Here is a 24,377-nt window from a genome sequence, read left to right on the forward strand (position 1 = left end):
TTAACTTCTCAATCCCTGATTTCTGTATTGGCTCGGCTACTTTATAAATGAGGGTCTCCCTCAATGTACTCCAAGTTTAAATAAAGGTTTGTTGAGGTTACCAAGGTTTACCAAGGTTTGCCCCCTTTGTATCGGAGCATAGCTGCACCAGCAACCCCAAGGAAAGATTTTGTTTCTATTTAAAAAGCAGGGCAGTTTGTTATAGTTATATAAGTGGACAAAATAAACTCCATCAGAATTGTTACTTTCATCAATTCAGCAGTATTTCAGTATTTTGACATGAACTGAAACTGAATCACAAGATTTTCATAGAGTGAATTCAGTTTCGATTTTCATTACCATGGTCCGGTGAGCGCAACGGGGGCTGCACTTTGCTATTGCTTTTGTTAGTTTGCTGATGATGTATTTGTCCATTGCCTTAACAGTGGTATAATAATTTGTGTTAATACATTATAAATGTGTTAACTTTGACAGCCTTTGAAATTTAGCTCCCACATGATGTTCCTTTTTTTCAGGAGGTCATGATTTTATGTCCCAGTGACGATGCCAGAGTCCAAGGGAGCATACTTGGGCCTACTTAAATGGATGCAGTGATGCATACTAAAAAGTTTAAAAAAGTAGTTTTTGATAGCATTTAAAAAGTGGCAGTGCTGTTTTGCTGGTGCATGGTGTCTGTTTCAACAAAACAAAACAAAACATTGTAATACATATCATGTATCCTTGCCATATTTCCCACCCTTGTGGCTAGGATTAGGATCATGGAAAGGGTTAGGTCTTGCCAGGAGTGCAAATTGGTCTGATAAGTGATTTGGCAACGTCATTAGGCAATAATTTTCATAGAGCAGTTTAAACATAAAACTGGATAAACAAAGGTTGCCTACAGTTATCATTAACAGCAATATCATATATGTTCTGTGTAGAGATTGTTTTGTTTTGTTTTCTTTAGTTTTGTTACAATGACAGAATTAACTCATGTAATTTGCCATTCTTATGACTTACACTTTATACCTTCATAATGCTATGTGTAAGTTATCTTTCAAAGTATTGATTTGACTGTGTGACAGATCCTTGTATTCTTGAAAAGAGTAGTGGGAAAGTGCTTGTTTTTTCATTCTTCTCTCTCTCTCTCTCTCTCTCTCTCTCTCCCTCTCTCTCCCTCTCTCTCCCTCTCTCTCTTTTCTTTCCCTTTCTCTCCAGAGACATTAAATATGGCTGTACAGTGAAGACAAAAGATTGTGAAAGTGTGTGTTTGTGGGGGAGAGAGAGATGTTTTAAATGTGAGTTTGTGCACCTTCACATATATTTACACTTACCAAGTCTGTGTGCATTAGTATTCCCAGGAGCAGTGGTAATGCATTCCTCAAGAGTAATGAAAATGATTTTCTTTCTCAGTATCTGTGTGTTTATGAGAGAGAGACAGAGAGAAAGAGAGAGAAGAAGGGAATGTTAGACAGTAAGAGGAGGAGGTTTAAAGATTGAGCCAAAGAGGTGGCAATGTTTTTAGGGAAAGCCTCTTGACTCTTGCCTCGTAGCCTGACTTTGCAATGAGTCAAATTGTCATGGTAACAGAGGAGATATCAGGAGGTGGAATTGGTGACGCTCTGACCGGGGAGAGGGATGAGAGCAGAAGCATGAAATGGCGTGAATGTGCATGCAGAGGTACAGCCCAGTCTCTGGTCATGCTGTCCGCAGATAGCTGCACAGATTCTGCTACCTATAGAAGATCTTCTGCTACTCAGATAAAACTGGTGGGGAAGGAGGCAGGGGATGTTGAAGCTTATTCAAAATTTATAGATGTCTGTGCAATACCTGAACTACCGATACCCAGTTTTTCAGTTTATTCCCTTTCTTGGTTCTTTTGCCCAAACTTACAATTTACATGTCGAACATAATTACATGATGAGATGAGTTTTGGAGCAGTAATGTGTGCAACTGGTTGTTATTCCGCATTCCGCATTCCACATTCCATTTTTTTAAATATCTATTTTCACAGTTTTTAAAAGGATCAGACAGGTATCAGAAACATTATAAAAGGATTGTGTTACTTATCTAAAAGTGTCTTCAGTAAAGCTGTATTTTTTTCCACCTTGAACCTAAAGCAGTGCTTGCTAAAATGTGGATCAAAGACTTAAGTGCAGCACCACACATACTACCTAAGATTGTGCCACAGCTGCTACCTTCCCCCAAATGTAGACATCATTTCCTGTGTACCCTGCCTTGGCAATGCATTCCATGCAGATCCCATGAGCTGTTGCATGGAATGGGGCTAATCCAACCTAAGGCAGGCTTTTGTGCTTCTGTCCTCTCAGTGTTTTGGATTTGTTCCTGATATTCAATGGGAATGTGCACGATTTCCTGTGGTCGTTATGTCTGACCACTTAGTTGGGGGCAGTGTGTGGGAGGGGGAGGGTGATAGGTGTGCTGCATTCCCGGGTGAACGAACAACTCTCACCTTCTCTGCATGACCATACTTTAACTCTCGTTTCTATTCTTTTACCTCTCTTCTTTTCTCCCAACCTCTTGTATCTCTTGTGTGCTTGTGTACATTGTGCCATTTGTATGTTCATCTGGTCAGCTCTCAAGCACAAGAGACAATGGGAGAAACTGGAGTGTGTGGCTGACGAGTGTGTTGTTTTTACTCAAAACCATAACAAGAATGGACTTGGCAAACTTGGCTCACACCATGTAGCTGGGAATCGGGGGGCAGCCAAATAAAAAATAATGAAACTGAACCAAACAGTGCACCTCCACCAAAGGGGAAGATTACCTGTCAAATGCTGCACTGATGTGATACCAACCACAAGCTACCATGGAAATCAAGACTACCTAGGCCTCGACCAGTACTTATTTCTTTTCCCTTGCCTGTGCCCCCCCCCACCCCCACCCCCTCTGCAGAATTGACAGGGGACCCCTCCAGCGCCGGTGTATTGGTGGGAGCCATCCTCGGTAGCCTCCTAGCTCTCCTTTTGGCCTGCGCATTGATCACTGTCCTTGTGATACGCAGCCGACGGCCACAGCCCCATTACGCAGGCGACAGTGACCAGGGCACCTATAGCAACAAGGCCCGAATCTTTGGAGTGAAAAAGGCTAGCAAGAATGGCACAAGAGACAATAACAATGGGCCCATCTACATGTACCGTGAGAGTGAGCCAGGAGCCCTTGCCGAGAAGGGGAACGAGTTCCTTCACGCACCTGCGGGCATGCCTGCTCCCCACCACATCCCACTGACCTGTGAACTGGATGAAGCTGGGCAGCGGAAGTTTGACACCTTGAATGACAGCATGGAGGAGGAGGAAGAGGAAGAAGAGCAATATGATGGCTTTGGTGGGCTGCCGCCTAGTTACCACATCCCTCAATGTGAGGACGACTATGGGGTGTATATTGATGATGACATGGAATCACAAAGGGATGGTTCCATCATCTCCCGGACTGCTATCTACGTCTGAAGGGAGTGGAATCGGGGTAAAGAAAGTAAAGGGAAAATATGAAGCTACACTTCCTACACAACCTTTTAGCAACACTTTTTTTGTTTTGTTTTGTTTTTGTATTGTTGAATCTGTTGTAAGAAGATGGAGGAACTTATCATTATCAAATGGTCAAAAGAGGTGCTGCCTCTACTTCATGGATATAAGCACATAATATCTACACTGGGGGAAAAGAAGGTAAACTTATCATTGCTTTTTTATGGTTAATTTCAGTTGAATCAATCATGAACAAGAACAGTAAGGATTAGAATGAAAAAATATTCTGTAGAACTGTTTGGATTGGTACATAAGTCCATAGTCCTTCATTTTCATCTTCTCCCTAGGGAATTCACCCATTGCCCATAGTCACTTAGAAGCCAAGATTACTCCTTCTTTCTTCGATTCTACTTTCGGACCTTCTGAGTTTCACAGAAGGCAGCATTATGATCCTGGGATACAGCATGTGGAAGCATGTTTCAGTCATGAGTACAACAAGGTTGGGGGGCCAAATCATTAAGTCATTTTCTTTGGTGAATGCTGTGACACCTCTGAAGCTCTACCATCTCCAGACAAGTTCCTTAGCTTCATTACCAATCTGGTTAGGTCTTTATTTGAGGAAGCACACAGAACAGTAGCCAGTTTTGTTGGCTGCGATGACAATAGTTTAAGCTGCAGGCACCGCATCATCCCTGTCTCAGAAGCTTTGATGTCTGTGATGCTGATCAGCTCCAGCTGTGCAGACTTTGCTTTCTGCATGGACTTCTCCCTCAGTCAATTCTTTTAAGTTCCTTGCTTCCAAACACAATCAATATTTTAGTGCTCGTCGATTAATCGGATGTCTTGTTACGGTTAAAGAATTTCTCTGAGTTACTCCAGGGATTCTAGGCAGAGGCGGAATAATGTTCCCCCCTCTTCTTTGCCATCAAGTGCCGGCAGAACAGTCTGTTCTGGATGATGTTTAATTTAGAAGGCAGAGAGTGTTGCGCATTAGCTGTGCAAGAGCCTGATACTTGAAACCTCCTTTTACTGATTAATCCAGTTATATCAAAACCATAGAATGAAACATCTGAAATGCACAGCCGGGATGCTTGTGTAGGAGTGAGCACAGTTTGCGCAGTATAGCGACCCTTTCTAATGGTTGAATCTCTTGCTCAGTCTGAGTAAAAGGCTGGAATGAAGGAGTGAAGAAGAAGGAAAAAAATCAAACAAAAATCATGAGGAACAAGCACGTTTTGATAACTTCTCTAAAAACAGATTGATGGCAGTTGCAGAGTTTTCTAGTATGGAGAGGCCTTGATAAGAGGCAGCAGAGCAAACATGCCTTTGAACAGGGGGGGATTATTGGACTGGCGTGCACAGGCGGACTTCGGCTTGGAGTGTTAAGCCAGGCCGCGTATGCCGACAGGAGTTTAGCAGAGTCCACTGTTTTAAAAACCTGTCACTTTTGGGTGGTTAAGGGGGTAACCTCTTGTGCAGCATTTTCAGCCATGAGATTGTGCTTCTGTGTGCGGCTGTCTGCTGGCTTTAAGAAAGGCGCATGTGCAAAGATGAAAAATGACCATTTTTAACATTCTCATAGTCTCATTAAGGTAAGGTTGCAGATACTGACTGTTTGTGGGTGAGCGTGCAAGTGCGTGTTGGCACAAAGTATGCACACACACTTCAGACACTGATTCATTTTCTGCCGAGTGTGCCGAGCACTCGTTTTGCATAATGTCATGCAGGCTGCATGGTCAACTGTGCTCTGGCTCACTTTATCACCAAGCCATTCATCCTTGGTTTCTCAGCACCAAGACTCCACTGATGAGGGGTTAGACTGATACTGACTATATAGTGACACTTGACACACATGCTGTCCAGGGTACATCCTCGCATATATTCAAATGCACAAAGATACAGTAATAAACAGACACTACTCCTTTTAGTATACTGTGAGCCAGTGACTGCAGAGGTAGAAGATGATGTAAGCTGCAGTGCATTTGACCCCCTCTGATGAATTACAGAGCTGTTTCTTTGTTTTCCCCCACCAACCTCTTCAGTTTTCGTCATAACACTGATAAATACAGCCAGAAATGTGCTTTTTGGGAGCTGCTAAAGCAACAAGCTGCTCAAGCAGTGTAAAAGAATGGAAGTTAAAATGCATAAAAAGAAAAGGTCTGTTGTTTGAGGCTGTTTAAGTGTTAACCTTTCCCTGTTTTTACTGTGTAAAGACTTTTTAAAAGCGGTAGCAGCTAGAACAGAGTTGACAGTCCAACCCACAGCAGTAAGTCAATAATCAAAAATGTTGTGTTGGACTTTTAAAATCTTAGAAATAATAAGCAAAATAATAAGCAAAATTATAAGCATCAGAAATTTGGAATGGACACTATTATTAAACTTTCCTAAACTTCAAAATGATGTTGTTGCCAAAAAGAAGTGTTTTTGTGTTTAAATGACTAATTTTAGCAGTATTATTGAAATGTTTGGTTGACTTTTGAGAATATTACTATATGCATGTAGTATGTGACATGTTTTTGTTTGCACACTTTCAAGGCAGAACAATTGGTTATGAAATTTCACAACAGCTTATCTCTTCATCAGTGACAGTCCTCAAATGTAATAAAGTATTAATGTATAAGTATGTAAGTCAATGTAAGTGCCTACCAGGATGTTTAATATGCTCACTGTTCTGAAGAACAAGGTTAAAGCCATGCTATCATATAACCTGAATTTGTGTGACAGTAGTTTGTAATTCAAATTGAAATCAGTTCAAATTTTTGCAAGACTTGCAGGTTGCATCCCATCAACAATTTTAAGGGAGGGGAGAAAAAAATGATTGCCAGGGGCTGTAGCAATTTTCCCTCTGCTTATACTCCTAAATTGCACCATGGTAAAGAGTAAGCCTGTTTGGAGACCTTTTAAGCAGAAGCTGGCATGTGCGGGCGGGCTGCGTAGCCAGTCAATTTCAATTCTTCATTCATTTGGCGTCAGTGACAGTGATAATGTGTATTGTGCTCAGTCGTATTGTGCTGCCATGTACTTAAGAATAAGAACACTGTCACTGTTGTAGTTAGAGCAAGATCATGAGTTCAGCTTTGTTGTAAATAGTGCAAATGATATAACTGTCCATGGGATTATATCACAAATTCACATCACTGCTGTATCAGTATTTTTTAATGGAAATCTTTCACAAATAGTCAATAGTGTTTGTTGGTTTAATTTATTTTTTCTTTTTAATGAGGAAGATAAGACAGTACCGTTCTGTGAGGTGTTGGTGGTGTATATCTTGATGTGAGGTGTCCATATATGATATAAATACACTGTATATGTATTTATCAGGAAACATTCTGTGAAGATAAAATAAGAAGTTATTTGTCAGCGCTGTAAATAACAGATGTATTGATATGTCCGACACCAAATGTGGGAGTAGGTGTGGAACAAGTAGAGCAGTTAAGATTGACCTCAGATGCCTTGATACAGGTGTTTTTCACAGATTGGTGGGAGGATGAGGAGAGTCTACTATCCAGTAGCTGCTCAGACAGACATGCATGTGAAGTGTACATGCATTTTGTTTGTATTTTCAAATTTATGGACATTTACAAAGAAGATATATGCACTGACACATTTCAAATCCCCACTTTACACTCCTGCATACAACTGTACAGCATCTAGTAAGGCTGTCGCTATCAAATATATTAGTAATTGAGTAATCTACTCTATTATTTAAAATAAATATGTAAAATAGCTTCATTAAAATATGTATGTAAAAACACTGTGGGCTAGTTTCTCAAGCTTCGATTAAGTTTAAAGGGGCATTCTGGCCTAAAGCTAGCATTTGATAGGCTGTTTGTCACATTACATTCTATAGTGCAGCATCATATCCCTCAGACTTGTCGCTTCGACAGAATTTGTGGTTTTCTATACTTTTCATTTTCGTCCAACAATGTTCTCTCACTACAATACCCTGTCTTTAGACTGGAAAATTTCGGTCTACAGACTACTGAGGCACCACTGTTGGATGCGCATAGTTATGTTTACAACAGATGTTGCAATAGTTACATTTGTTATTTTGGCTGGAGTGTCTCTAAGCCTAGACTAAGAAGAATTTCCAGTGGTGAATCACTTGAACTTGAAGTCCAAGATTAGGCTTAATCCATGTCTGAGAAACCGAAACTGTGTGCAAATAAATACATATTAATGGGTGTGTGAATGAAGCTCTGTTTGTTAGTGTAGGAGAGACAAATAAGAGAATTTTAAATATACACTACAGTCAGCAATTTGCAAATTAATCATTATGATTTTATGAACAATTCACAGAGAAGGAAAATTCTTAATCGATATTCAACTGAGAAACTGGTGTTTAACTGAGTAAGTTTAAGCAAAGAATTGTGACAGCTCTAGTATCTAGAGGAAAAACACACACATCAGGCTCTCAGGTTGCCCTATTTAATGTAATTACTTAGCACACTTACAAAATTATCCCACCATTTTTATCACAGAACTTAAGATCAAGACTCATTTAAGTTGTACCTCGCTGGTTCGGGTCATCTAGAACACTCAAGGTTCTGGATGAAGACAGAACCACCCGGGTGTTAATCCTCCCAGAGAACTGTACCACAGTGGGTGCAACACCATTGGGTTGAAAGGCAGTGTTTCTGGCATGCAATTACCCAGGCTGTCTGGGACTGTCATCTTATTTTAAAAGCAGAAATGGGTCACGACATCTCCGATTCCTGCCCGCATGTGATCTCAAGACAACCAAACTAAAGCCTTAAAACAATAAAGCATGCATGAATCCCTTGCATTCCAGCCTATTGCTTATAATGTGTTGTGTGTCATGTTCTGGGTGTATGTTGTTGTTTTCATTATGCGCAATATCTTCCGATTTAAATCTGCAATCTCTTAGATCTTGAAAAAAGTGGTTTCATAGATATAAAACGATAAACCTCTCACACTCATGCATCATTTGTACACTGTTTATTTTAAGAAAAAAAAATGAACATATTAGAGATTCTGAGCTGCAATTTTGTCATGTCACATTATTTTTGTATTCAGGCTGCAATTAAAATCTGTTGGATTTCTAAGTATTACGTGGCAGTTGCATTTGTGTTTATATTTGCTCTTGGTTTTAATTTTCTTTTTGTGTTGTTTAATGCTGTTGGATATGCTCTTTCATGCTACAATGAAATGGAACACATTATACTGAGAGCAGTTTTGGATCATTCATGGAGAAAGTCACAGGCTATACACTCCCTTACCCATTCCAAATTTGCACTCACTACATGGATTTTGACTTGAGATAAGCATAGTGTGATAAAGCAGGGGTTAAGTCAACACACACAATGGTGCCTTGACACATTTCAACAGCTGAGTCTCTCAGTCTAGTGGATGAAGTGGCACAGAGGAGGTCAATGAAAGCAACCCCCATCATGGGCTTTAAGAGAAAACATTACCAATAGGAAATCATTATCAGGGAATTCCACTATTGTAGAAAATACTTACTGAGTAGAAATTGTTCACAATGGTGGTAAAAGGGAACAGATGTTTAAAGAGTTTATTGCCTCTAAAAGCTACCTCAGAGGAAACTATTACTTAAAAAGACTATGAATACATTGTCTGATGCCTGAGACATAAGGTTTTAGCTTCAATTTTTCAGTTTTTCAATTTCAAGTCCATTTGTGGTGGGGAAGTGCATACAGTGTGTTGTAAGGCAAAATAACCCCCAAAGAAAAGGGATTTTTAAAATTGATTTAGATTTATCATTACCATGTACCTTTATAGCAGTAAATAACAGGTAATTGGATAGTAAATAAAATGACCATTGTGATCCCTGTTTCCTGTCACCTCCACTGTAAAGAAGGACTTTTTCTGCAATACAGCATTTCACATCAAAACCCTACTTACTTACTAGTTACTTCGTTTGCATGGAATTATACTTAAATTTTGAAAACATTTCCATTATGTGTCTGGGATGTGAAATAACAATAGCTTGAATGCTAATTTTGTCTTTGTGTTTTGTCGCTTTTCTCCCACGCTTTTGTGGCAATGAATAGTTTAATAATTCAGTCATGTCAGGCATGTAATGGCATCTTTTGCCAATAATTCAGTCATGTCAGGCATGTAATGGCATCTCTTGCCAAGGTCTTGCATTGTTGGTGTTGGGTGCCATAGATGTGAACACTGACTGAAATCTCAAGCTCATGGTCAACAAGGGCAGGGCCACAAGTTGAAATTTTTTTTTGCTGTCCCACCCTGCCATTGCTGCTTCATCTAATAGGTTGTGACGAACCCTCAGCCATCGCCGCAATATTCTCGTTAGCTTCGTGTGATCAGATGTGCCACTCCTTGAGGGCCCTCTTCAGGCTCCCATGTCTGTCATCCTGACAACACTCCAGCCGCCATCCTGTCAGCACCTTTAGCATTCGGGTGCTCTCAATCCATTTCCACTCAAAGAACCTCAATCTGATGAGGAATGCTGGTCTGTTCTTTCTCTCTCTCTCTCTCTCTCTCTCTTTTTCTTCCTCTCTCTCTCTCATAGGCCATTATTAACATAGCTGTTTTGCGACAGTGTTAGCAGGGCTTAAATTGTGCTAGGACAAGCCAGATCTGGAGCTGGTACCTCTGAGACTGGATCCCTCACCTATTTCAGTAGATCAGGTGCCTCATTCACATATTAAATACATTCATGCCACAACCTGTAGAGATATGTGAAGAAAAATCAGATAATGTTCAGTTCTACAAACAAGTCTTTCTATAAAGAGTCATGTGAAGAAGTAAGTACACCCTATAAAATGTTTCTCGTATTTTGACGTGTGGACAATATTTGATCTTCAGTTAAACTATGTATAGACAGAAGTTATGTAATAGAACAAAAAACAATGGAAATTTGACTTTGCAGTCATTTATTTAAAAAAAAAAACATTTTTACAATATTACAATAATAACAATATCATTTTTGTCTGTTGAAAAAGTAAATACATCCTTGGCTTCAGTAACTGGAACTGCCTTCTTTGGCAGAAACAGCTTTCTTTGTACCAGTTTCTGACATCTACTGGGAGAATGTTTTGCTTATTCCTCCAGAATTCTTTCAGAATTCTTCCACTAGTTAAATTTGCTGGGGTGGCCTGGCCTGGACAAGTTGGTAGGGGTTCTTCTCCACTTGTAGATGATCTTTCGGAGAGTAGAATGCTTGATTGCCAGAATTTTGGATATCTTATTATTCTCCTTCCCAGACTCACTGGCATCTACACCCTTCTTTCTGAAGGCCTCAGAGAGCCCTTCTGATCTAGGCATAATGATACCACACACTCCAAAGACAAACATTAAACCAGACCAGGGTAAGATAAGAAAACAATATTACAGAAACATCCTAACTAGACAGAATTTCCTAAATTCTACCTCAGATGTGTCTTAACTTATGTTTTAACTGTCTGTTTCTATCGTTTTATGCAGTGACAGGCAGCATTGTTCACTATAACTAGCATAATGACATTGTATTTCTCTACATCAAAAACGTGCTTTGATTTATGATTTTACGCACTGATAAACAGAACATAGTGCTGTCACAACATTCTTAACTTAAAGTTTATGGTGTTTTAGTTCTGTTTGTCACTAACAGTACAGCACTAGCTACAGTAACAGTAGCTAGTTGTTTGGCTAACTAACTTGATTGTTTTGATTACATGTTTGAGTTTCAGCTGTGCGCATATGGTCCGTTGCTAGGTAACACACATGACAGTTGATTGTTGCTTTCAGTTGAGTAAGTTAAAATTTTCTAACTTAAGATGCTGTAAACTAAGATTCCTAAATTAAGATAAGATTTGCTTCTGTAATATGAATTTGTAAAAAATCTTATCACAATCTATCAGATCTTCCCTTAAGACAAAAAGATAAGAAGCTTCTGTATTGTGGGCCCAGATATCTATGGTTTAAATAACACAAGTTCCTCCAAGATATTGTCTAACGATGTTCTAATTATTAGCACTAGATCTGGTGCACCTGATTTTTATTTTGACACATTTCAAGTAGTAATAATATGTAGGGGTACTTTTTCCACATTAGAAAATTGCATTACTGTTTATTTCCATTATATAAAGGATGACATGTTAATTCTAAGTGTCACTTGTTAAATTATATCACCTTTATCCATCAACACTGTTTAAAAGAAGATTTTAAATCTGTACCTCCAAATATGTTAGTCAAAAAAAAAGGGTGTACTTACTTCTTCACATGACTCTGTGTGTATAACACAGATCAGGTATAACATTATGACCACCTCCTTGTTTCTATGCTCATTGTCCATTTTTATCAGCTCCCCTTACTATATAGGTGCACTTTGTAATTCTACAATAACAGACTGTAGTCCATCTGTTTCTCTGCATACTTTGTTAGCCCCCTTTTACCCTGTTCTTCAGTGGTCAGGACCCTCATGGACCCTCACAGAGCAGGTACTATTTGGGTGGTGGATCATTCTCAGCACTGCAGTAACACTGACGTGGTGGTGGTGGTGTGTTAGTGTGTGTTGTGCTTGTCTGAGTGGATCAGACACAGCAGTGCTGCTGGAGTTTTTAAACACCTCAGTGTCACTGCTGGACTGAGAATAGTCCATTAACCAAAAATATCCAGTCAACAGCGTCCTGTGGGCAGCGTCCTGTGACCACTGGTGAAGGACTAGAGGATGACCAACACAAACTATGCAGCAGCAGATGAGCTATCGTCTCTGACTTTACATCTACAAAGTGGACAAGGTAGGAGTGTCTAATAGAGTAGACAGTGAGTGGACACAGTGTTTAAAAACTCCAACAGCACTGCTGTGTCTGATCCATTTGTACCAGCACAACACACACTAACACACCACCAACACATCAGTGTTACTGCAGTGCTGAGAATGATCCACCACCCAAATAGTACCTGCTCTGTGAGGGTCCTCTATGAGGGTAATTGTAGAACTACTAAGTAGAGCTGATCAAATGGACAATGAGCATAGTAACAAGGTCATAATGTTATGCATGATTGGTATGTATATTTTTAATTCCAAATTGTCTCAGTACAAGAGACTCAGGCTCTTGCTCTTTTTCAGCATAATGTGACAGACTGTAGAAAACAGAACTGTTTAATTTTCACTTTATTTGTCTAAACTTGTATTGCATTGGCTTGACAGTTACATTTTAACCCCATAGATGTCAACTCATTGGACTTGAAAAATCTTTCCTATATTAAAGGAAAATCCAGCCATTCATTTGTGAGAAGAAATAAACAACTGATTGTGTATTTAGAGGCAAAAAGGAAAGAAAAGAGGGGGAGAGGGTTTATGAATATCTTTTTTTGTTTACCTCCCAAAAGGGCTGCATAAATATAGTTGCGTCATGACCAAAGTGCCCAAATTCCAGTAAACAACAGATTGCTTATGTATCACTTCTCACTATCAAGTCTAGATTTCCAACATCTCATTCTACAGAAACACTTTACCCCTACCACCTGTTCGAAATGATGAAGGAAACAGAAGCAGTTTCCTCGCTATTACTGTTCCGATCTTTATTTGCCATGTTTATTTGAACTTATTATTTACGCGTGAAAACTTATATTCATTTCGGCTTTTGTTTAGAGCCTCATTAAGGCTAACGCCCCCCAGGATGCCGGATTTCATTAGTGTTCGCGATCTCCACACAGGGGACGAAAAACATTAAGACTTAATTTATTATTTTTTAACCACCCAGACCCCTCACGCTGAACTAACGAGCCAATGAAAAGACGCTCGAGTGGAAAAATGCTTTTCCCGCCTGAACGCTCATTTCCGCACCACTTGCAGCATTCTCGCGTGACGGGGGAAAAATACTCCACAAATTGGTGCAAGAAATAAAAGTTTGGCTGTTTATGGCGTAACACCTGGTAGGATCTCTGGTGATCTCCGCTGACTTTTTAATGTGTTTCTCGCAGCCTGTGGAGAAAATCTGAAAATATTTGAGAGCTTTGAGAGTATCTGCCGTTCCCCATCTTAACTTATTAGAGGTGAACGTAAAATGGCTAATGTAAAATAACATATAGGGAGACTTAGCACAAAACTCAAGTGTTATACTTATTGACTCAGGCATTTATGTAATTTCAGAAGCCACCTGTGTAGGAATACTACTCAAAGGAAATTTAAATATATTGTTTAATATAATGAACTATAAATGATTAGAAATCAGGTGTGAGATTTCGCCGCTGCTAGTGCTTCGCATTAACTAGAACGTCAGAGCTTGGAATTACGTCATTTCCGACCTCTACACATTCGAGCTATTAAGTAAGAACAAACATGGACGCTTCCACGAAAGTTAGTGTTGTTAACAAGCTAACCTTCTAGAGTTAGTGGCACAATTGATAATGTTAACGTCCATTAACATCCATTATGTATTTTTCTTTGCATCAGCAAGCTTGGTCAATGTTATACACTTAACCAAATACTGTGTCTGACTGATGATCTAATGCTGATCTAAGTACTACAGTAATCTCATTTACAAGTACAGAGGCAATACTTTATTACTGTTGATGGCATGAGCCACCCTGTTGATATGACAACTAATGCTGAGTACAGTGTTGAGAACACCTTCCAGACTTTCTGAGGTGGATTTCCAATGGGCATTTTTTTGTTTTTCCTGTAGTAATTCGGAGTTCTAGTCGAATGCACCTAGTTGAAGTTGAGCTCTTAAAAGCAGAACCTGATCCAGAAAGGAAAGTGTGGCGTCATCTGAGTCGACATTAGCAAGGATCACAGTACATTACAGAATTCAAATCTGACATTAACTTTTAGCTTTGACAGGATGAGGAAGTATGATTACCCTGTTCTCTCTTTACACATTTCTGGGAAGAAAAACATTTATGTGTTTGCTCAGCAAACCTTAAATCAATAGTCTGTTAATGAAACACTCTCTGCATTAAAAATGCTAGTGCAGCTGATCTATATTTACGTTATCACCTTAGTATTTCCCCTGTGAAACTGACTGACTGCTTGTCTTTTTTAATATCTAATGGGAATTTCTTGCAGGAACAAATGCTATGAAGAATACCAGTGATATACAGTACCGTGTACTGTATGTGAGTTTCTTATAAAATAGAGTGATGCATTAAAGTCAAAAATGAAGTCAATGCTGTTTCTCAGTGTGACCTTATGCGGTCATTGGGGCCAGGGGCAGAAGGCTGTGTCTGGTTGCTGTGGTATCGATGTTCCCTAATGGTCTGTCTGTGTAGGGCTAATGGACAGGCCATTAGAGAATTAGAACACTGCTGATGTTAGTATAGTGTTTATATCTGTGTGTGTGTCTGTGTGTGTGGCATAACTAGAGGGGGGCAGGGTGGGCAGTCACACTGGGCCACTCCAGACTCAGACTGTCCATCAGGAATATCGGGAGATCGCCCATGTTTAAGTGACTGAGCTGATTATGGTACTATCATACTTTAAGAATGGGTATTGTGGTTTGGTACGCTATTTAGTATCACATGATGAAATCTCTTCTAATTGTAAACTAACAATAACCGGCATCTTAGAAAATTATATGTTAAATTATTTATCTAGGTGATGAGTGTTTATTTGTTCCAGAAATACTAACATTAGAAAAAAACCATTGTGATTTGATGTATGTTAGCTAAACCATTTCCTAAGTCTCTCCTGGAAGTCCGCTGTTTACAGTTACCATTCAAGTTTTTTCCAAATCAGTCCTTCATTAAATCAGATCAAGTGGGGATGGGGGCATTAATTGTTTTTGCACTGGGGCCCCATAAGATCCTTGTCACGCCACTCTGTGTGTTCAGTAGTCCATGTGTGTGAGAACTTAAACACACTAGAAAACCTGTTTGCCTTTGACTGTTGCTGTGTTCACGTACTTATTTTGACGATTAAAGCCCAAGTTCTTTGGACGGACTGTTTAGTTGGTGTGAATGACTGCATGTCTGTATATGTGTGTGTCTCAGTGGTATGTAAGTGCATTTGAAAGTTGTGTAATGTGGACTTTGGCATTCTGTGCTAGGTCTGGGCAAGATGACAGTATCATTGTGATAAATTATGTCACAGTGCAACAATTTGAGCACATTGTGGATGTCCTCAGTACTTGTCGAACACTTTTTTCTTTAAAAGAGATCTTAATTAGTCCTGTTTAACTGGATTTGGTGCAGCACAGAATGTGGAAAATTGAATAAAAATCATGTACTCATAGTTTTTGATACAATATTTTAAACATGGCACTACTAGTTTCTCTCTCTCTCCCTCTGTGCATCCATATTTATTTTTCTCTTTCTCTGTTTTTCACTTTCTCCCTCTATCTTAGCTTTCTCTTTCTTGCTCTTTCCCTCTCTTTAATAGGTCATTCTCTCTCTCTCTCTCTCTCTCTCTCTCTCTTTCTCTCTGTACCCCCCCAACCAGACACAGGTTGGAAGATAAATGGCTCATGAGGATCAGCATCATCTCTTTCTTATACTCCACCCAGATTGTATGAACATGTGTTGACATCTCTCTCTCTCTCTTTCTCTCTCTTTTGTTCTCTCTCCACCTGCCTCTCTCTGTCTCCCTCTTGCTTTTGTCTCACTTTGTTCTTTCCATCCTTGTCTCTTATTTTTTCTCTCTCTCTCCGACATATGTGCCACATGCTCACAATGGTAAACACACAAACAAACTCAGCAGGACTACTTTCCTATTCTTGTGGGGGACAGACCTCTGGGCATGGTATTCCAACCTACAGTTGTTTCTCCCTGTTTCTCTTTGAGCTTTAGCAGCTGTGGATGCTTCTTTAAATAGATAGTGCTGCTTAACCTGGGCGGTGCTCTCGCAGGTTGAGAAAAGGTGTGGAGAGACAGTGGTGAGAGAGTGTGAGGGTGTGTGTGTGTGTGTGTGTGTGTGTGTGAAAGAGAGAACGAAGTAGGGTGAGGGAGGAGGGAATGGAAGGTGAAGAAGCAGCGGGAGTGTAAGAGACAAAACAGAAGGATAGAAGAAAGGGAAAATAGAGTGTGAAGTAAAAGAAAAACTGAAGTAAGAGAGAGTGAATTGTCTTTTCATCTGAGTGGGAGTGTACACCAGATCATAATTCTGAACAAAGAACCCTCATCATATGAGTTTTGTAGCACTGTAAGAAGCCTGGGTGCTGTACTCTGAAGTTAAGCAATTAATAAATAAATAAAAACAAGACTAGGCAAGCCTTTTGTAGCCAGACCAAGAATTGTAGTCTGTGGGGAACACTGTCTGCTAGTTAGCAAACGCTAAAGAAAATTTTCTATTTTTGAATGGAAGCCATCCCTTTGAACTTGTTTACATCTGGTCGTTTTAGACATAATAGGCCCTGTTTCCACCATTAATGTGTGTCTTGGCTGATTTGATCATAAGTGGATGGTTCTAAATACAGACGTGAACATGACATATTGTGATCCGATTACTCAAACCACTTTGGAGGTGGTCAGGAAAACAAATGAAATTTATTGATGAAAGCACCTTTATGGTTTCTTTCTTCGTTTATGCTCCTGTTTGTTTATAAGTTGAATTACACATACACACATTTTCTAAACCGCTTATCCTTCTGGGTAAGTTGAATTACAGTTAAAAAAATTATTAAATGGTATAGAGACAATGAGACTTCTAATAACTGTGCAAAGCCTTGTAGACCCCCAAAGCTGTCAGCATCAGATAAACAGTACTTAAAGCTTTCATCTTTGAGAGACAGGAGAAAATCAAGCTCCATTCTTACTTAATTTCAAATTTCAAATTACTAATTTTATTTAATTTTCAATGAACAACAGTTGAATAGACACATTTATCGTTCAGGTAGAGGAATGTTTTTAATTTGTGTGCAAAAGGCAGTTGGTTCTACTATATAGGCCAAAAAGGTAGTGGTCAGTAAGCAATAAGACAGGCAACTATTTTATTTATGTTTGATGCTTGTCACTTTGCCAAAAATACATCAGCAAGCTTACTGAGCTATTACACAGATTTTAGATTTGATAATATCATTAAATCTCTATGCATACAAGAAAAGGCCGAAAACCATAGATGAATGACCCTCGACCTTTCAGATGGCAGTGCATTAAAAACCAGGTTCTGTGGAGGATATCACCACAAGCATTTAGAAATACTTTGAAAAGCTGTTGTCAGTAAACACCATCCAGTGCTTCATCCACAAATACAAGTTACGCTGTACTATGCACTAGGGGTGCAATGATTATTTATTGAACTTAGTCGACTAAAATCGACTACCAAATTAGTTGGCAACTAATTTAGTAGTCAATTCGTTGGTGACGTCATTACATGTATTTCTCACATTCACGAGGAACGTTTCATCACCGCTCATTCGAGAGTTAACCACATGCCTGCCTCGAGAACAAAATCCTCAAAAATGTGGGAGCTAAACTCACGAAAAAAAGGTTGTCAGTTGTGCTATTTGTAAAGCCGACCTTAGCTGGCATGAGAGCACATCCTCCATGATGGAGTATCTGAAGAGGAAACTTGTCTCACTGGATGAAGAAGATTCATCTCAGTAAGAATCGCCCCGTCCCAAACCGCATACTAGCACACTAAATAGTGTGTAAAATAGCGCATATACCATTAGAAGTGCACTCACTAGTGTAGTGTGTGAAGTACAGAAGTGTGTGGTTTGGGACACAGCGATCGTTGTGCTAGCGAGCTAGTTTGGTAATGTTAATGTTAAATTCCGTCCTACTTTATGTTGTGAGCTGTAACATTTGTATTTTGAAATACGTGTTCCCTGGTATCGGTAATGGAGTTGGGACGGAGAAACAAGTAACTATTATTCACAGCGACCCTGTTCACTTTCTAGATAATGTTTACAGTTTTAAACGCTACATCGTTGTCTTAACGTCGAGGCTACTAGTGCGGTCAAATTCGGCGGACACAGGAGAGCGTTTGCAAACGGGTTTCTGTTTTCCGCGAACGTTTAGCTCCACTCGATAACAGTTTAAGGAGATAGTTCTCTGTGAACATACAGGGCAGCTGGACAAAGTGTTACCAAGTGAAATTAAGTGTTTACACAAAATCGTTCAAATTTAACTGTTCATAGAGAACAAGTTTGCCGCAGTCGTTCGCCACTTTCCCATCCGCTCCATCAGAGCGCATCTTCTCTGCAGCGGGGAGAATTTGTTCTTCGAGGAGATCAGGCCTTTTACGAGAGCACGCAGAGATACTGACTTTCCTCCGTTGCAATAAAGACCTGTGATTGTAAAATTTAGTTGCAGCAGAGAGTAGACAGACAGCAGAATGCACAAAGCACAGACTGCAGTTTAAAATTAACATTTAAATTTAGATTGATTTTTTTTTTATATTTACTTGATTAAAGGAAAACTGATTTAGTTTCGTTACATTTTGCTACTTTGCACATCCTTGGTTATAAATTTTGACAGGAAAAATATATTGGAATTTTGTTTTTTTATCTTTTGTATTAGCAGGAAAGTTCATTAAAACAGTGAATTTTTGAATGTTATTCATCTTAATTGTCTTCATTGTTAGTCAGCAAATGCATAAAACAACCTAACAACCTAAGCTAAATTTAAAAACTAATAGCTACATAAAAGTTATTTAGTAATGTTGTGATTCATAATCCAAATAATCGATTATTCATTTCAGTAATCGATAGATTAATCAGAATGTGGATGCTAGACTGACCTGCCTGCAGTCCAGACCTGTCTCCAATTGAAAAACGTGTTTTAAGCAAAAAAACTGATTTTATAAATTTTATAAATGTTTATAAATTTTGGATAAAAATGAAAAAAAAGAAAAAACACTTTGAATTCTTCTGAAGCCTTTGTCTGGTAAAAAAAAAAATCTTTCCTTCATTTACCCTACCATTTCACTGTAACCATATTTTAATATGTATGTGTTACATGCATTGATTGCTTGACCACACATTTACCAAAGCAATAGCAAACCAGCAGAAGGCCTACATGCCTTAAGGATATGTTATATTAAGTAGAGCCATGTGAAGAACCTTGAAGTCTGTTTCAGTAACATACCACATTCAGCACTTGCCTATTAACTGTGGAAGTGAAATGATCACTTCTGTGAAATGTATGTGCCTTAACTGGTGCCATGGGCAGTGTTTGTGTGTAGGTGGGTTAATGTGTGTTCTAGCCATTGAATAGTATTCCTGTCCAGATAATTATTTCAGCTAATTATGACTTAATTACTGTGTTTGACAGATTCCGTCGTTTTTTTTCTCTCCCATTGATGGTGTGGCTAAATCCAGCTGGACCTCTTTACTGTCACTATTGATGTTACGTGTGTCCCTCAAAGGCTCTTGAACAGATGCCATTTGTGTGCATTTGTGCGTGTGTTTTGCACGTCACCCAACATAAAAAGCCAAATGGCTCTGATGGTCATAACATGTTTTCAGACTCTTAGATCTTTTGTTGCTAATCGCACTATCAAAGCTGGGGAAGAGCAGAGCTGGTTGGTTTGATGAATTGAATGTTAAAAAGTGTGATTCAACATAGCCTCTGGCTTTGTTCATGTGTTTGTGTTGTGTGTGTGCACGTGTGCAAAAGAGTTCATCTCGCTTCTAAGAATAGATCCATGCGAAGAAATTGATTTTGATGCAGAGTGCAAGTTTTGCATTCTGAGTGTGCGTGTGCATGTATATATGAGTGTATGTGTGGCTTTTGGCGCTTTGCAGATCATTCAGTGTTTAATCCACCGCTTCCCTGCCTGCATGATTTCCAACAGGCATCTCCCACTTGGCACACACGTACACACAATCTGCAGTTTTGCGTTAGGTAGAAATGCGTATAAAAAACTGAACATCACTGGGAGTTGACTCGCTCTTATGCAGATTTTCTTACCATTGCTTTGTTTTATTTAAACTTTGAAAGTGTTGTAGTAATAGTCCAATTTCATTGTTAAATTTTGGCTACAAACATTCTTGAAACACCAGGATTTTTTCTGTGTGGTATCTAAGCGAAAAAAACCAACCAACCTGTCCTATTGGTTAGGACTTCTGGAGCTGAACTGAAGGTCTAATGTGTTATTAAATAAATAAATATAGTTACAATATGACCGTGGACTAAAGCAGTTTGGTTTTAATTTCCAGTGGGGAGAACCAATCTCATGATGAAAAAAAACATCACTCTGCGCTTTCTGGAAATTATAGACATGTCTGCGAGTGTGCAGGTAGCCTGACCAATGCATTTTAATCAGATGTTAGAAATTGAAACAGTGGTAGCAGCTCTATGCCAGGTGTCTTTATTAATGGTTTTACTTTAAAACTGCTACCACGTACAATATGCCAATATGTTCGTTATAAGCTTCAAGTAAAAGATGAAGTGTCTTTCACAAGATTCTAATGTCTGTGTTTAATCTAGGATTGCCAAAAAATGTTCATGTAAATTCTCATTAGCTTAGAGGTGCTAACAAATGAAAATTATCGCGCAGGTGTTTTTTCCTTGTTTTTGACCAAATATTGACATTAGTGGCCTGAACTAGCTCTAATATTGAAAATTCACTACTTCCATTTGTTGAATTGATAAAATGCCAGTCTAGCCCTGTCATTGTGTCTACTATTTTGAACCTACTGTCTAGTATGTAAGTATGCAGATTGAGACATACAGCCTGTCTGTAGGTTCAGGATAAAAAGGTAAATGAACCCGGTGCTCATTTACAGTTACGTTCAAAAAGCAATTAAACATGCATTTGTATCGGCTTTATGCTTTAGTTAGCTTACAGAGGACAAAAGGTTGTTTTCTCATAATTTTCTTAATATGCTACAAATAATAGGCTGTAATAGGAAATGTGTTTGTACAGAACAGAGTTTAGCCTGTAATGTTAATTATAAAAATATGAAGCAAAATGTAAAAAAACAAATAAAATAAACCAAAGACTGTAACCAAACTGTTTTAAAAATACAAAAACATACCAGAAAAGATTGAATAAAGATGTAATAAAAGACATATTGGATGCTTGCTTGACACCCTCCCAAAACCAAATTTCAGTATCCCCACCCTGTTCCTAGCCTGTAGGGTTTTGCCACAGCTGGCAATTTGACAACGCTGTTCTGGACTGAAACAGAAAATCTTTTGTTTAGCATACACACTGATATATTTGACATGGAAACAAAAGATGAAAACAGAAGTCAAACAGAGAAAATCCTAACTCATTGGGAAGATTTTATGATGTACATTTGGCATTATTTTGGAGCCATACTGTACATACTGGCCTAAGTGAGCATGTCGATTATATCTGTCTCGACATATTCCAAAGCAGTAATCCGCAAGAGTTTTTTCAGAGATGTGGAGTATAATGACTAGCTTAATGCTTTAAAAGCAAAAAACTAGCACATTAATATAATTGATTTGTGTTTGTATATAAAGTGTTTTACATTGGCTTTCAACGTACCTTGATTACATGCTTTTATAATTACTAAAATGGATGTCAGCATTCATGAAGTTCTGACATCCACCTGTCAAAATAGCATCAGGAATTTGTCTCTTGCAGCAAAGAAAGTCTGCAGAGAGGTGACAACAGTTCAGTCTGTCTTACAGACATCTTTGGTTTGTTTTGTGCTCAGAAGAACTGCACCAAAGGTTATTTGGCATGCACCAGCATTCAGATGGCACATTAGCCAACCTGCCAAGTACGAACATGACTTTACCGATTTGCTTTCATTTACTTACTTGTGTGTTTGTTTGGCAGGTACATTTTTATGTAACTGACATTGTTACATGGAAGTGTATTTAGGGCTTCTAGCAAAGCAAATTTGAGGCCTCTGACAATGCTTATACAACATTAGAAAAGTTTAGATTCACCCTCAAGAAAACACAGATCAAGAGGAAAAAATAGCAAAATGATGACATGATTTAGATCAAAGGCCTGAACAGAACTGATATTGAATTCCTCTTCCCCCATAAAACGTATCTTATACCTTTTTAATTACAGCTTGCAGACTACATGTTCCTGTGGATCCATACGGACACCTGGTTATCGAGTTATAACAGCTGTTTTTATTTTTTGGTTTCCGCACATCTCCTGACTTGTCCAAAGTCCTCGGCTGCTCTGTCTCTCTCTATTTCGCTTTCCAATGTGTCAGTTGCTGAATACACTCCTCACATATCTTCCTTTCCTGAAGACGTCTTATTCACCTTTTCACTCGCTCCTCCTCCACGGGTCTTTCTCCTCCCTTTCATCATCTTTTCATCAGTGCTTTCCCTAACTGTGTCTGGCTAGCTCCAAAGCCACTGCGATTAATCGTCTCTGACAGCTTTGTCGTTTTGTCCGCCATCCCTCGTTCCATTTCCTTCGTTCCCTTTTTTTTCATTCTTCTCTTAAAAGATTCCCTCATTCCCTTAATCTCTCTTTTTCTGGTTTATCCTCGCTGTAGCTTTCACTTCACGCTCTGTTCTTTCTTCATGCTCTCTCTCTGTCACTATTCTTTCTGCTAGGGTACTTTTTTCTTTCTCTCCCCTCTCTCGGTCTCGACTATCTGTCTTTCAATCTCTGTTTCTTTCTGTGTTGTTTTCTGAAGGTAGCTGATACACTCCTCTGTCTTTGTCTGCATCTCCCTTATCTGTCTCACTCCTTCTGTCTGTGACGTGGCTTTAGCTATTGTCACCATTTTGAACACTGAATGTTTTCATTCAGCTTGGTTTTCATTTCTACACTGCTCTCTCTTTCTCTCTCTCTCTCTCTCTCAGTCACACTTGCTTGCCTCTGTAGTGGCTCAGAACACTCACTGAGTCATGTGTAAACCCTCACATTAAGATCTGTATGCATAATAAACACAGAGAGCACTATAATATATCAATGCATAATATAGCATGCAGACAGTGACAGACTGGGCAATCATTAGAATATGTTAGCAGTAGCCTGTGTGTCTTTCATTCATCTCTCCACTCTGCTGTTTTTCCTATGTACCTTTTTCTTTGTTTCTTTCTTTCTTTCTTTTCCCCCCTCATGCTTTATGTATTTTTGCTAACTATTGCCACACGCACACACATAAACAAACAATCCCAGTATGGATCAAATTTGTGCACTGCAGGCCTGCGTGGCTTGTGCTGCACTGATGACAAAAGACCAAACACACAAACACACACACACACACACACACACACACACACAAAATGTGCGCACACATACACACTACCCGTCCTATCCAGTTAGTGTGACGAGCAGACAGGACAGCGTGCTCCACCTGTGCTTGTGCTGATGACAGGCTGTCAACAACGGCACACACAAACAGATCTGTCACATGCAGCAGCTGTACACCTCACACACTGGACACTAAACACACTTCCAGGGTACTCCAAATACAACACGTGCATTTGGTCTTGCAGTGTTCTCAATGGTACACATGCACTTTATGTAGATTTCTTTTGATATTTACACTTACTTTTTTGTATGTACGATTTTTCATGCTGAGGGATGATTTGACAAATTACTGGTCAATTTAACAAGCGTCAAAGGAGCATTTATACATTCTTCATCCACTTTATTACAAATACTCTCCTCATGCTCAGGGTCAGCATGTACCAATCACTGTAAAGTCCATCCTTCAATACTTTCCAAACAAAGGGAGAGCAACATCAGCCATTTCACTTGACACCAATCTATTACTTCATCCTATCAACATTTTTGATAGGGTGAAGTAATGGACTCTCATTGTCTGAGTCTATCTTTACTGTACTCTCTGTAGCTTTTATTCTGTTTTTTCTTCAATGCAGTTTTTGTTTGGCATTCACAAGTGTATATACGAGCACAGTGCAAAAAGTGCCATGTGCATTGTGTTGCCACAATGCATCTGAAATTAATGTTCGCTGTACTAAAGCTTCAGCTAATCATGCAAACTGCAGTCGAGATGTGCTAGGCACAGTGAAAAAGTGAAATAATCCACAAGTTCAAGATAAAAGAGCAAATTCTTTAACAAAGAGATATCAGTGTTAATAAACAAAGTTCTTTTCCACCAAAACATTCTACAGAGG

The 24,377-nt window shown here is 39.1% G+C and overlaps 1 protein-coding gene across 2 annotated transcripts in view; it reads left to right on the plus strand.

The window, feature by feature from the left end:
• The window catches only part of pvrl2l (PVR cell adhesion molecule related 2 like), a 186,675-nt gene that overhangs the window by 100,262 nt on the left and 62,036 nt on the right, over positions 1-24,377 (plus strand). Inside the window, exon 7 of one of the 2 annotated variants that reach the window (XM_036567101.1) lies at positions 2,896-5,597. The exons of the other annotated variant lie outside the window; for it this stretch is intronic. Within the exon in view, the coding sequence (XP_036422994.1) occupies positions 2,896-3,446 (551 nt within the window). The 3' untranslated portion in view covers positions 3,447-5,597. Of the gene's footprint in view, positions 1-2,895; positions 5,598-24,377 lie in introns of those variants that run through there. 2 annotated transcript variants of the gene reach the window in all.

The sequence above is a fragment of the Colossoma macropomum genome, unplaced genomic scaffold, assembly GCF_904425465.1.
Source record: "Colossoma macropomum unplaced genomic scaffold, Colossoma_macropomum, whole genome shotgun sequence".
Lineage (NCBI taxonomy): Eukaryota > Metazoa > Chordata > Actinopteri > Characiformes > Serrasalmidae > Colossoma > Colossoma macropomum.